The 14,190-nt window shown below is 41.4% G+C and overlaps 1 protein-coding gene across 7 annotated transcripts in view; it reads left to right on the plus strand.

Moving 5' to 3' along the window:
- LOC147729139 (mucosa-associated lymphoid tissue lymphoma translocation protein 1-like) overlaps positions 1 to 14,190 on the plus strand; it is a 1,401,591-nt gene that overhangs the window by 874,097 nt on the left and 513,304 nt on the right. For all 7 annotated transcript variants that reach the window (XM_086959432.1, XM_086959437.1, XM_086959431.1 and 4 more), the window contains one exon: positions 3,337 to 3,540. In XM_086959432.1, the coding sequence (XP_086815558.1) occupies positions 3,337 to 3,540 (204 nt within the window). The remainder of the gene's footprint in view (positions 1 to 3,336; positions 3,541 to 14,190) is intronic.

Here is a 14,190-nt window from a genome sequence, read left to right on the forward strand (position 1 = left end):
CAAAGTTTTCACTAATTACCGTCTAGTTTTATTTGACTGTAATTTGCGACCCCTAATAGCGAAATCTCTATTTTCAATGCATCATGCGTTGCATTTAAGAAATCGCAATTTGCGATTCCTTAAATGCATTCGCAATTCTGAGAATCTGTCCGTTTCCGACAGTTTTTTTCATTTGATGCATGGTGCAGGTGCATCAAAGTAGCCAATTGGGAAACCTTAATTGCCAGTTTTAAGGAATCGCAATTAAAGATTCGCTATTGGCTATGCATGTAGGAACCGCAAATAAATCAGCGATTCCTACAAATTCCTTAATTACGACTCGCAAATTGCGAGTCGCAATCAAGGAACTGATTTCCATTTATTCCTATGGGCCTTGAGGCCCATAGGAAACAATGGAAATTGCATGCGCAATTTGCGAGCACCAAATAGATACTCGCAAATTGAGCATGCAATTTCAAGGGTGCCAAAGGGACACCCTGTTGCACCCCTGAAATGTGCATGTGTGCACATGTGGCATACATAAATGCCCTAAGGGCATGTATGTGCACCACATGGCACTTTGAAAAATGCAAAAAAGTTCATTTTTTAAAGAAATCGCAAATTACCACCAACTTGAAGTTGGTGGTAATTTGCTATTCCTTATGGCTAAATTGCACTTTTTCTGTGCTTCTTACATTGCATTTAAGGAATCGCAATTCGCGATTCCTTAAATGCAATCGAAAAATAGGAATTCCAAAATTTGCCATTCCTTATTTTGCGAGGGGTGTTTTGGGTCATATATTAGACACTGCTGATTTGCGATCGCAAGCGCCAACATTCTGTGAATTTCGGCGTTTGCGATCGCAAAATTGCCTTCATACATATGGCCCTAAGTGTTTAAAAATGTTTTTTTTTTGCGAAATAACGAAATTAATGTATACTGAAAAGCAGGGGTGGGCTCTGCAAACTTTGCGTAATGTGTTTTTGCATGAATAAAATCAGAAAATATGCATAATTATGTGAAATGAAAATGACATTTAGCGTTATATTTAACAGAATATGCGTCCTTGCCTCCATTTTGAAAGCAAGGATACATTTCGAGCTTAAAAAGTTGACTAATCTCAAGTACCATGAATGACAGCTGCTTGTGTTTCAGTCAGTCCCATTCACGCACTACAGTTTTGTCACCTACACTGCGAAATAACATGTTGAGGTGTAATTTTATGTTTCAAGCGTAACCCTAAATTACACCATCATAATTACATTTTCTCCAGGGACTACTGAAAAGCGTGTGTTTTGTAAAGAAATTACAGTGTTTCTCAATAATTTAGGCTTATATTTAGGACTTATTAATTATCTAGATCTGCTATCTGTGACCATGAAATTATGAAGTTTGTGCATTGTGAATTTTTCACTTAGTCCCTGCACCTTCAAGGTATTGAGGCATTCATCTTGCATTCTTTCCCCGCCACGTGCTCTTTGCAGTAGGTAGTGGCTCGGGATCTGTGCTAGCTTGCACTGGGTCTTACCACATCCTATATGGGCCGGGATGCCCGCCACCCCTCCCAACACCAATTCCCCATGGGAGGAGACAGACACAGATTTGAACTATTGGAAGGCGTGGGGCCTCACGACCCCCCCGGCCGTATTTATTAAAATATGAAACAAAATTTAAAACTTTAAATTAAAACGTTTCATGAATCATGTACAAATTCAACTTCAATTACATCTTGATGAAGACAGGTTTTTCAGGCTAACCTTAACAAATCTCTAATACAAAGGTTTCCTAGCCGAGTCTAGCATCCTGATAAATGCATTACATTTGAATTTGTACAACCTAACATTAAGGGCCAACGGCAAGGTCTTAACCGGTGTCAGATCCCTATCACCAACTTCCCGCCCTCACGGTGTGAGTGGCGCATGCGCAGAGGACTTTACCCTCGCCGCCAATTGTAACTTCCCTTGTCGTGGGGGCCCCCTTTCACTCGACGCCATCTTAAGGTCGTCTGAGTTCGTGTGCGAGGTATCCGTAAGAAGGACAGCGTGGACTCCCCCCTTCCCCTCACTCTCGTCCGCCGGAGCGGATATCCGGCCCCCGGGAAATTCATGGGAGGGGCATATAGCCGTCTCCCCCTGGGAGGGGCCTATGGCCGTCTCCCCCTGGGCGACCCATCCGTAGTGGGTGCCGCCCCCCCGTGGGAGGGGCCAATGGCCGCCTCCCCCCGGGCGCTCCCATCCATAATGGGTGGCGCCCCCTCTAGGGACCTTGAAATCACTGCTCACCGATCATGACCTTACCGCCCGACCAAAGAATAAATACGACAATTGTTCTACCTACTAAGGAAAGAAAAACCATGACTAAACTTGCAACAGCTTGATTATTCACCGACTTCAACATTGCTACAAAGGGAAAAAAGGTCCTAAAGCGAAGCACAATCTTTATTGAATCCATTCCTTTACGTTTCTACAAAAGAATAAAATGGCCTACAAGCAAGTATTTAATTACATGCATACTCTCGTCATACATTTATGGTGCAAGAAATGATTGCCATACGTGTTTTATTACATCAAATAACACCATTCGATATTTCTTTACTTCACAAACTCTGCAACAAGGGGCTGGTGGGTGGGTCAAAAAAGTGCAGCTTGTTCCCTTGAGGGCTCACGAGCGACGAGTGGTGCAGCCTTCAGAGCGCAGGAACAAGAGGAAGCTTCGTTGGATTCCCGCGCTTTTATCCAGCTGCGGGAGAGCGGGGCCCCGCCTCAAGCACGCCCATCAGTGCACGGACTTCCGGGCGGGTGTTTAGGACAACCTCTTTTGGGCGGGAGGAGCGTGTTCCGGCCACGCCGCTTCGGGCATACCAGCCGGGACACGCCCCCAGCCCACAATCGTTTCCCGGGGGATCGGGGCACCCATCCATACGTTCGGGGGGACCGAGTGGTCTCCCCTTTCCATTCTTTTGACCAGTGACTTTTTTTTCGAAGGCAATGAGTGCCACTGCACAGCCCTTGATGATGCCAACTTTGGCGCCCAGATGGTTAGTGACTCTGAGCAACACAAGAATGAACTTTGCAGTGTCTTCTTAGAGAACAGTTCAAGAGTTATGAATTATGCATCACTTCCCCAGTTATTCTGCTTAAATGTGTTCCTAGTGGTGCACAGTTGCAGAAGGGCGGAGCTTTTTTGTTTTTCTGACTGTCAAAGTTTGTTTGTGTGCATGAATTTCTAGTGGTATGCTGTTCTGTCTGCCTGTACTTTACAAAACACCAAACCTATTTATTCATGCCAATAATTTAAAAAATATGTATGAAATAGAAGCTTATAACGTTTTCATCTATTTGTTATTTTTACTTCAGCAACTGACAAAGTAGCTTTACTGGTGGGAAATAACAATTACACACATCATCCAAATCTGCTGGCTCCGATGATGGATGTGTTTGAACTGACTGTTCTTCTGAAGCAGCTAAATTTCCGTGTGGTTTCTCTTCTTGATTTAACCAAAGATGAAATGCTAACTGCGGTCGGACAGTTCTTGCAGCTTCTTGGCAAGGGAGTTTATGGTAAGTCACTCAATCAGTTATCATAGCTTTGATTATGGGTTATATTCTGGAACTGAATAGCAAAGGAAAATATATATAATTTTGACAAACTCAGAAATATTGTTTCTTGTAAATTGAGCAAAGGTAACAATATGTGTTGGGGATTTTGTGTGGGTTTAAAACAACTGTTTCCACATGCACTCTTAAACCTATACACCTAGTGAATCAACCATTCACACACCTATGCATAGAGTTACACACAGCCCATCCAACCAGACACAAACTCAGTGTCCTATACAAATACTCACCCAACTAATCAATAACTAATATACACACTCATGTAGTTAGTGACCAACTGATGCAGCATGTTATACAACAACAGAGACAGTGATGCACACATTTACATAGTTTAGTTACTAATCCATGTATTAAGTGAGACACTTCTAATTGCTCACTTAAACAGACGGTCAGACAGCTACTAAATCCTACATCCAGACCGTTATATATCCACTCAATCTTCAATACAGATTGGTATATATAAATATAATACATATTTAAATTTCAAACTAAACCACATTCACTGGATGATATCATCAGTGATGTCATTTGAGATATCATCAGTGATGTCACTGACCATGTCATGAATGCTGTAATATGTGACATCATCAGCAGTGCATAGCAAGCGCGCGAGTTTTAGTAAGAAGAACTAACTATAACGGACAACTTTCTATGGTTTTGAACGAGTGAAGTGTCCAGCTAACTATAACACCCCTGAAACCTATGTTTTTTTCTGTGAATTTCTAAGATTTTTAAATGCTAATTTCTAACTATAACGTCTCTGAAACCTATTGTTTTTTCAGTGAATTTCAAACCTTTTTTAAATGCTAATTTCTAACTATATCGTATCTGAAACCTATGTTTTTTTCAGTGAATTTCAAAGGTTTTTTAAGTGTAAATAGTAGTTATGCCTATTTTTTTGTACTGATTTTCTACAGTTTTTTAACTGTTTATTTATAAATATTTTATTCATTAAATAACATGATATATTTTTCTGAAAATTGCAAAAAAAGTAAAAACAAATCAAACTGAAATATTGTTTAATTTTTTTGTTTTATTTTTTGTTTTAAAATATTTATATTATTTTCTTTTTTTTTTTTTAAATCCCAATTTTTTTCTGAGTCGCGCACCCAAAGCGTACGGTGGGTGCGCAGATTCTAGCCGCCATTTTAGAAAAGTCGTGAAGGATCCACGTATGGTGTGCAACGGCTGCATGTTTTTCAGTTACATCATATACATTTAATATTACGTGATGTGTGCGATTGGTATGAGACCAGTCCGCAACTCCTGCGCATTCGCGACACATGCACATTACGGTACGCGTCGCTTGGGCGGTGGTGGGTCCCGCGTGACATCATATACGTGCTCGGGTGCGCTGGGTGCGGACTACTGAGAATTTTTTTATGTTCTAAAATGATATGTATGTGTCTTTAATATACATATTAGGGCAAGAGATTATCTAAGATATTCATAAAAATAATATATTTGTACTTATAGTAATAGTAATAGGGGCATTTATATAGCGCTGGGTTTTAACGCGCACCGGCGTGTCCCCGCGCTTCGACCGCTGCGAAACCCTTCCTGGCTTTCCCTGAGAGATGGTCCCTTAATGGGTATCTCCAGGGTGAGACCAGGCATCCCCGGCGGTCTGATGGGGCCGTTAGTGAAGATGAGGCAAGCTAGTGCCCAGAGTTGCCGAGTGTGATCACTGATCAGAGTGGGCACCGAGGCGAGAGAATTATCGAGTCCGCTGACCCTGGTCCAGAAACCTGCCGCGTCGGGAATCGAACCCTGGTCCCGGGCCGTCCTCTGCTCTCGGGTCTGCCGCCTCTAACCAGTGAGCCACACTACTTCACTAATAAACTTATATTATTTTTAAATATATTTTCGGGAAGTCGTGTCGGGTGCGTACTTTGTGAGCGCGTGCTTTGTGAGCGCAGAGTGCGCGGTTCCCACGTGACCTAAAAAAAAAAAAAGATTTTATTGGTTCATAACATTTCCCACTGTAACTATTGAAGGGCCCCACCCATTTTAATCATTCTTGTTGGAGCATCTTGAGAGAGACATCTCTTTTCCTACAAGAACCCTTTTTGCTTGTTTTTTTGGTGTTTTTCAAAAAATATCAAACAAAATGGCAACTGGACAGCAGCAGGAGGAAGTATCTTCTGAAGAAGAATTCTTGCAGGAGGCACCACGTCAACAGAGGCTGGAATCTGTTGTGTGGAAATTCTTCACTTTTCCATCTGGAGAGAAGAAAGTAAATGCAAGAAAGGTGACGTGCAAAATTTGTGACCGAGTCCTGTCAAGAGGCAGTGATAAAAAATACTCTTGTGGTACTGCTTCTATGTACAAGCATCTCCGGACCACACATCCTCTCAATCTTGCTCAGGAGGAAACGAGGCGAGCTGCTTTGAACCCCTCACCTGCTGTGGCAAGTAAGTCTGTAGCGTCCTCAGGAACACCTGCAATGAACATTAGGCCAGAATTCGCCTTTCTTGAGCAATACTGCGTGAAGTGTAACAAACTTGCTTCGGTGAGCAGTCAGTGGATGCAGTTTGTTCTGCGCAACACAACCATCGCTGTTATTTTTTTTGTTTTTTGTTTTTGGAATGATAAGTCATTCCAAACGTTTCCAGTTTTATTTGTTCTCTTTTGGTAAATTTTTTGAAAAACACCCCAAAAATACAAAATTGTTAAAAAAAAATACAAAAGAAAAAAAAGTTCTTAAAGAGAATTACCTTATCTGTGCTTCCGTCTGCACTGCTGCACAAATTGCAGCCATGCGGTGACAAGGCACCCTTGCACAATGGTGCAACGATGTCTGTGTCGTGCGGAGATTGTTTTTGTGCAGGAAGGGACACCTTCCTGCACAAAAACAATCAGTACCTTGCTGCACAAAAACAATCAGTAAAGGCATTTTCCTCTTTCAATGTATGCTGTGGAATGCAGCATGCATTGAAAGAGGAAAAAATGAGGAGAAATGAAAACAATTCTCCTTGTTGCGCCTTGCTACACCAACTCTAGGATGGCGCAGCATTCACACACATCTCCAGATTTATGATTTCTCATAAATCTGGAGATGTGTTTTGTTCTATGGGTGTACACAAAGCAAGAAGGGTGTTCCTACAGTGGCCGTATCATTCAATAATGTGTGTACATCTCTGAGTAATCAAAGGCAGTGACAGAAGGAGGTAAAGTACAAACAAAGTTCATTCAAAAAATATTTATTTGTTATTTTTTTATAGATATAAATTCATATAAATACTATTGTTGATCAAAAATCTTTTTTATAATGGGTAATACATATATTAATTGAAAAAGTTCATAAAGAGCACAAAACAGTCATAAAAACAGCAGCAAATTAGCAGGTCCCCTGAAAAACAATCATACACAGCAGCTCGCTCACGTGCTAACAATCATTCTACATTCACACCACATACATAGATGGAGAAGGAACTGGATTCCAAAAAGCAGGATGGCAAAGCTAATGTAATCCAAGGGCACCAAGGTGTAATTATTGGCCCTTGTGGCGGGTCTACGCGCGTTTCGGTGGATCAAGCCACCTTCATCAGGACCTTGTTCATCAAATTGTGCAGATATCAGGGGATCAGACAAAAGGGAAAATGGCCTAAAAAAAGAAGACAAATCTGTCACTATCACATACGCAAAAAAATATTTACAAGAGAGCATTAATACATTCACTGTTGGGTTGGAACCCAGGGTCCATCACTGTGACTAGAGAGAGGGAATCTACATATTGGAGTAGCAGACAGGGGATTCTTGTCATAAGAGAGCATATTGCTGACGCTCGGTGGCTAGTCACTCTGAAAGTTAATTTGGGGGGGACCGAGTGTACAATGAAATTCCTATTTTACATTTGATGATATCTAAGACGGTACTACATACAGAGGTATATCCATTCATGTAACAATACTTACAATGTAATAGGTCAGCTATCACTAGAACGAGTTCTGTTTCAAAATTAGGAGGTAAAGTCACATCAAGTGCACCGCATCTGCGAGGGAACCAAGGGAGGCTGTTAGGTAGGTTGTGATAGAAATGACTAAATGGAACTCATACGTTGCCCCTAATTAATAGGCTTACCCATAATGCCAAGTCAGAAGTAGTAGGAGACCCTCAGAGCTTCATCTTAATATCTTGGATACCATGTTCTATGTAGAAAGCTACAAGAGAAATGTATGATACCCACATGTCATAATAATTCTGGAAGAGATGAACCTTAATGTTATGAGTCTGCTGGACTCCCTAAAATTAGTGTTTAGGATAACATACCGAGACGAGCATATTGTTTCCGTTTCGATAGAAGTTCTGAAGAGATGCTTTTATTTCATAAAATCAAGGGGAGGGTCTCAGAGTATGGCAGTCCACGTAGAGGGTTAACTCCTGTAACGTTTCAGTCTCTAATAACATAAAGAGATACCGACACGTCTATTCAGGTACACCATAAGCATTGTCGAGATGTCAAAAACGTAAAAAACCAGTAAGACTGGATGGAGACTTACATTTACCAATGGTGATAGTATATCAAATGAGTAGATATTCTGTAGAAGAATTGACACTGTTCTGCCACCGCGACCCTGCAAGACGAAAGTAATATACATATAATGTAATCCTCGGGCATAGAAGGGTTTCAAAATTGCACGCACTGAGTAGGGCATGCCGGCAAAGGTGAAAAAACCGCATACACCCGAAGATCTAGGGCTGTATGCTTAGAATGGGTGTACAAGGTCCCAAACTAGTGAGGTCCCAAAGTCCATTGACAACCGAGTGAGAATACCGCAAAGGAACCCATGGGTTAAGCCCGCTATACAGACTAAAAGTCGGTGCTAACACGTAGAGAGAATTCTATCTTTAGGTCTCAGAGGGCAACTACTCTATGCTCCTCTGACTCAGATGAATTACCACTGTATTTACCTTAGTATCCGGTGTGCAACGACCAAATCCCTCCGCGCTCCTGAGACCCTCCGTGGGGCATTGCTGACGTCCACCAATTCTTATACTCTCCTGACTAAGTTAAAATATCGCGGGAGAAGTAAGAAGTCCGCGAGAGTATCGCTACATAGTCATAGACATAGGACTACATGGTGGCGGCCATCTTGTAAGTACCGAGCGAAACGGGCTCGTAAAACCATGCTAGTTAGACAGTAATATATTATCTCAAAGTGTGAGATAAAAAAGAGAACCACGTCTAAAAGGTCGTGACTAAGGTGGAATTTCTTTTGCGGGTTGCATCTTGAATTGCTAGCTCGGCATAGATCTTATAAGTATAGAGCAAGGCAAGCTGGTAAAACCATACTAACTAGACAATAATGTGTTATTTCAAAGTGTGAGATAAAAAAGAGCCACGTCTAAAAAGTCGTGACTAGGGTGGAAATTCTTTTATGGACTGCATCTCGAGTTGCTAGCCCGGCATAGATCGTGTTATGGCACAGATTATAAGGGGGGAGGTTGAGAGGGAAGATTCTTTACTTGGTAACATACCAAGATAGCTCTTCGTTTAGTCCTCGCTTAACACTGTCCAAAAGGAAGATCCAGAAGGTTTCACGTTTTTTCCGCGTGATTTCAATGGGCTGACCCATTTTAGGAGTGACCTTTTCCAGGATAGACCATCTGATCTCATCCTCCTTATGTGACTTCTCAATACAGTGTTCTACTAATGGGGCTGAGAGTTTCTTAGTCCTAATAGCGGACTTGTGTTCGCTAAAACGGACGCGAAACTCACGTCCTGTTTCGCCAACATAGGCTAAGCCACAATCACAGAACAAAATGTACACAATGTTGCTACTACGACAGTTGGTAAGGCAACGTAATTTGATCTTTTTTTCATTGTAGGTGACCGTGTCAGAAATAAGGGCTGATTCGCAAGCGTGGCAGCCGCCACACCTGTGGTTGCCCACGACCGCAGGAAGGCCAGTGATGGAAAGCTGGTTATTAAAATGGGCATTTCTGGTCGGAGGTCTCGCATGGACAAGCATGTCCCTTAGGTTTTTATTTCTTCTGTAAGCCAACATAGGTAGGGGAAGTGGAGAGCCACTTTCATCCATGTTTAAGATTTTTCAATTTTTATTTATGATATTCCTCAGTTTGTGATTTAGGGTAGAGTGATTAATCACGCAAGTGATCCGGTCGTGTTTGTTCCGGGGTTTACCCTGTAGGAGTGCGGATCTATCATAGTATTTGGCCCTTTTATAGGCTTGTCGTACTAGACGATGTGGGTAGCCTCTTTTAAGTAACCGTTCTTTCAGAGCATCTCCGTGTTGATGGAATGAACCAATATCCGTACAATTGCGGCGAATCCGCAGAAATTCGCCGAAAGGTATGGATTCCCTTTGGCAGTTGGGGTGGAAGCTGCCAAATTCCAGAATGGTATTTTTGGCAGTACTTTTCCTAAAGAGGCTGACCGATAACTGTCCGTCAGTACCAGAAATACTGACATCTAGAAAATCTACCTTCTGAGTGTTCAGATTCATCGTGAACTTCAGGTTAGTGTCACTGGCATTTAGCCAAAGGTAGAAGGTCTGCAGTTCCTCTTCCGACCCTTTCCAAATAAAAAAGATATCATCAATAAAGCGCTTCCAAACAGAAATATTCTCAAAAAAAGGTGCTAGTTCGTTGAAGATGTTTTTAAGTTCCCACTCTCCCATGAAGGTATTAGCTACACTGGGGGCACAAGAAGCCCCCATAGATGTACCTTTGATCTGCTTGTAGGTTTTCCCATTGTATTCAAAGTAATTATTCATCAAAACAATCTCCAAACATTGGAGAATGAAGGCATCGGGGCGGTCAGATGGATATCTCCTGAGAAGGGTGGACACTGCCTGTAACGCTCGACACTGAGGGATATTGGTGTAGAGCGCCTCAATGTTGAGCGTCACCAAGATGTCTGTATCGGGGTTGAAGGGCAGGCCCTCTATTTTGTTGATGATATCCCCGGTGTCGCGGATGTACGAAGCATATTTCTGGGTTAATGGGCACAAAAATGTATCCACATATTTTGACAGTGGCTCAGTACATGAGCCAATGGTCGAAATAATAGGTCGCATGGGTGGATTATTTTCTGATTTGTGTGTCTTCGGAAGACCATACAAAACAGAAGTAGTGGGGGTGGTTTTATTAAGGAAGACAAACTCGTCTTCACAGATAAAACCATCTGTGAAGGCCACTTGAGTTGTTTCTTGGATATATTTATTCAAGCGGTCTAATTCTTTACGTTGGGCAGGTCTGTAATGTTCGGTCACAGCTAGCATTTCTAACATTTTGTCGTCATACTTCGATCTATCAAATACCGTGATGCCCCCACCTTTATCACAAGGTTTGATGACTATGGAGGGATTGGTTTTTAGCTCATTCAAAGAGTTTCTTTCTGAATGAGAAAGATTTGGTTGAGGGGTATAGGTGTGTTTAATAACCCTTGCAACATCTTGAAGGACGCTCTGTTCAAAGATGCGTACCTCCGCACCTACCATATCCAGGGTCGGTGTGAATGTCGATGCTGGTTTACAGCCCGAAAGATTATTTGCTTCCTCACAAGGTGGGCGGTCATGGAAACATTTGTTTAGTCTAATTTTGCGAAAAAAGGCAAACAGGTCTTCGTGTAGTTTGAATTTATTGAGATAACTACTAGGAACAAATGATAGACCTCTACTAAGTACCTTTATGCCCTCTGGTTGAAGATTAGTAGAGGACAGATTATAGACGGGTAAGTCATTTGTAGCTTTAAGTTCATTATCTGCCTCTACCACCAATACTGTTGGTTGCGAGTCCTCACGTATTGTTGAGGAGGTGGAGGGTTCATTTGGGCATGGGTCGCTTGGTCTTGCCAGCGAACATTCCTCCCTCTGTATTGGCCCCGATGTAAAAAAACCCTCCCATTGAATGGGCGTTGGTTCGGTCTTCCCCTGAAGGATCCTGAATTTGGCTGACCGTAGTTCATATCCTGGTAATTGTCTCCATCAGAGCCAGAAGACCCTGTGTTGGAGAAGTTGGTATATTGTCTCCTTTGATATCCATTATAGTTAGCGTTGTAATTGCCTTGTGGTGTCTCTTGATAGTAATTAGGAGTGAGGTAAGGGTAGATTTTCTCTTTGGTAAACCACCTCACATCTTTTTTGAGTTTATCCATTTTTTTATTGGTGAGGTAGGTTTCAAAGTCCTTCATCTCTGATTTAATTTTTTCCAAGCAGGTCTTGCCATCTTCCACAGCTGTGGATGCATTCAGTTTTTCCTCGAGGTCATTTATTTCCCGCAGGAGAGTAGATGCTACATCCTTCGCAGTTTCAATGATGAGCATCATCCAGTCCCTGGAGCAGCGGTTAGAAATAAGTGACCACCGCTCCAGGAACTTTCTGATGTCAATAAAGAGGGCAGGGGCGTTACGTACTCTCAAACCTGTGGGAATAACGCCTGCTTTTAAGTATTCAAACACGTAGAAAGCGTGTGATTCAATTCGTTTAAGTCTCTTACGCATATTCAGGAGATTCTGCCACTCACTATTCCCTAGTTGTTGGGGAGGGGTGGGAGTGCTATCGCCTGCTAGTTTTCCCATCAAGGTGTTAAAATCATCATCTGTGAAGCCAAATGTCTGGAAATAATCCATTGTGAAACAGAAGACAAAATGATAAAGAGGTAAGTGAAAAAACAGAAAAATTCCTGGAAGCAAAAAGTCAAATCTGTTTAAGGAAGTAAGTCTCTTAAATGGCTCAAAACAGGGGGAAGGTACTAAGGTTAAATCCTCTAGTCAGATGAGAACCACCCAGGAAGAACCACAACAGTGAAAATTTTAAAGAATAAAACAGTGAAAATAATTCACAAAGTTCAGGATGCAAATCCCACGGTTGAAAAACCGCGAATATGTTAAACATAAGCAATGGGACCCCCTCAAGTATATAAATTATGGCCCTGGAACCGAGGGGAACAAGAATACACAAAGCAAGAAGGGTGTTCCTACAGTGGCCGTATCATTCAATAATGTGTGTACATCTCTGAGTAATCAAAGGCAGTGACAGAAGGAGGTAAAGTACAAACAAAGTTCATTCAAAAAATATGTATTTGTTATTTTTTTATAGATATAAATTCATATAAATACTATTGTTGATCAAAAATCTTTTTTATAATGGGTAATACATATATTAATTGAAAAAGTTCATAAAGAGCACAAAACAGTCATAAAAACAGCAGCAAATTAGCAGGTCCCCTGAAAAACAATCATACACAGCAGCTCGCTCACGTGCTAACAATCATTCTACATTCACACCACATACATAGATGGAGAAGGAACTGGATTCCAAAAAGCAGGATGGCAAAGCTAATGTAATCCAAGGGCACCAAGGTGTAATTATTGGCCCTTGTGGCGGGTCTACGCGCGTTTCGGTGGATCAAGCCACCTTCATCAGGACCTTGTTCATCAAATTGTGCAGATATCAGGGGATCAGACAAAAGGGAAAATGGCCTAAAAAAAGAAGACAAATCTGTCACTATCACATACGCAAAAAAATATTTACAAGAGAGCATTAATACATTCACTGTTGGGTTGGAACCCAGGGTCCATCACTGTGACTAGAGAGAGGGAATCTACATATTGGAGTAGCAGACAGGGGATTCTTGTCATAAGAGAGCATATTGCTGACGCTCGGTGGCTAGTCACTCTGAAAGTTAATTTGGGGGGGACCGAGTGTACAATGAAATTCCTATTTTACATTTGATGATATCTAAGACGGTACTACATACAGAGGTATATCCATTCATGTAACAATACTTACAATGTAATAGGTCAGCTATCACTAGAACGAGTTCTGTTTCAAAATTAGGAGGTAAAGTCACATCAAGTGCACCGCATCTGCGAGGGAACCAAGGGAGGCTGTTAGGTAGGTTGTGATAGAAATGACTAAATGGAACTCATACGTTGCCCCTAATTAATAGGCTTACCCATAATGCCAAGTCAGAAGTAGTAGGAGACCCTCAGAGCTTCATCTTAATATCTTGGATACCATGTTCTATGTAGAAAGCTACAAGAGAAATGTATGATACCCACATGTCATAATAATTCTGGAAGAGATGAACCTTAATGTTATGAGTCTGCTGGACCCCCTAAAATTAGTGTTTAGGATAACATACCGAGATGAGCATATTGTTTCCGTTTCGATAGAAGTTCTGAAGAGATGCTTTTATTTCATAAAATCAAGGGGAGGGTCTCAGAGTATGGCAGTCCACGTAGAGGGTTAACTCCTGTAACGTTTCAGTCTCTAATAACATAAAGAGATACCGACACGTCTATTCAGGTACACCATAAGCATTGTCGAGATGTCAAAAACGTAAAAAACCAGTAAGACTGGATGGAGACTTACATTTACCAATGGTGATAGTATATCAAATGAGTAGATATTCTGTAGAAGAATTGACACTGTTCTGCCACCGCGACCCTGCAAGACGAAAGTAATATACATATAATTTGCTGCTGTTTTTATGACTGTTTTGTGCTCTTTATGAACTTTTTCAATTAATATATGTATTACCCATTATAAAAAAGATTTTTGATCAACAATAGTATTTATATGAATTTATATCTATAAAAAAATAACAAATAAATATTTTTTG

The sequence above is a fragment of the Lissotriton vulgaris genome, chromosome 2_2 (genome assembly GCF_964263255.1).
Source record: "Lissotriton vulgaris chromosome 2_2, aLisVul1.2, whole genome shotgun sequence".
NCBI lineage: Eukaryota > Metazoa > Chordata > Amphibia > Caudata > Salamandridae > Lissotriton > Lissotriton vulgaris.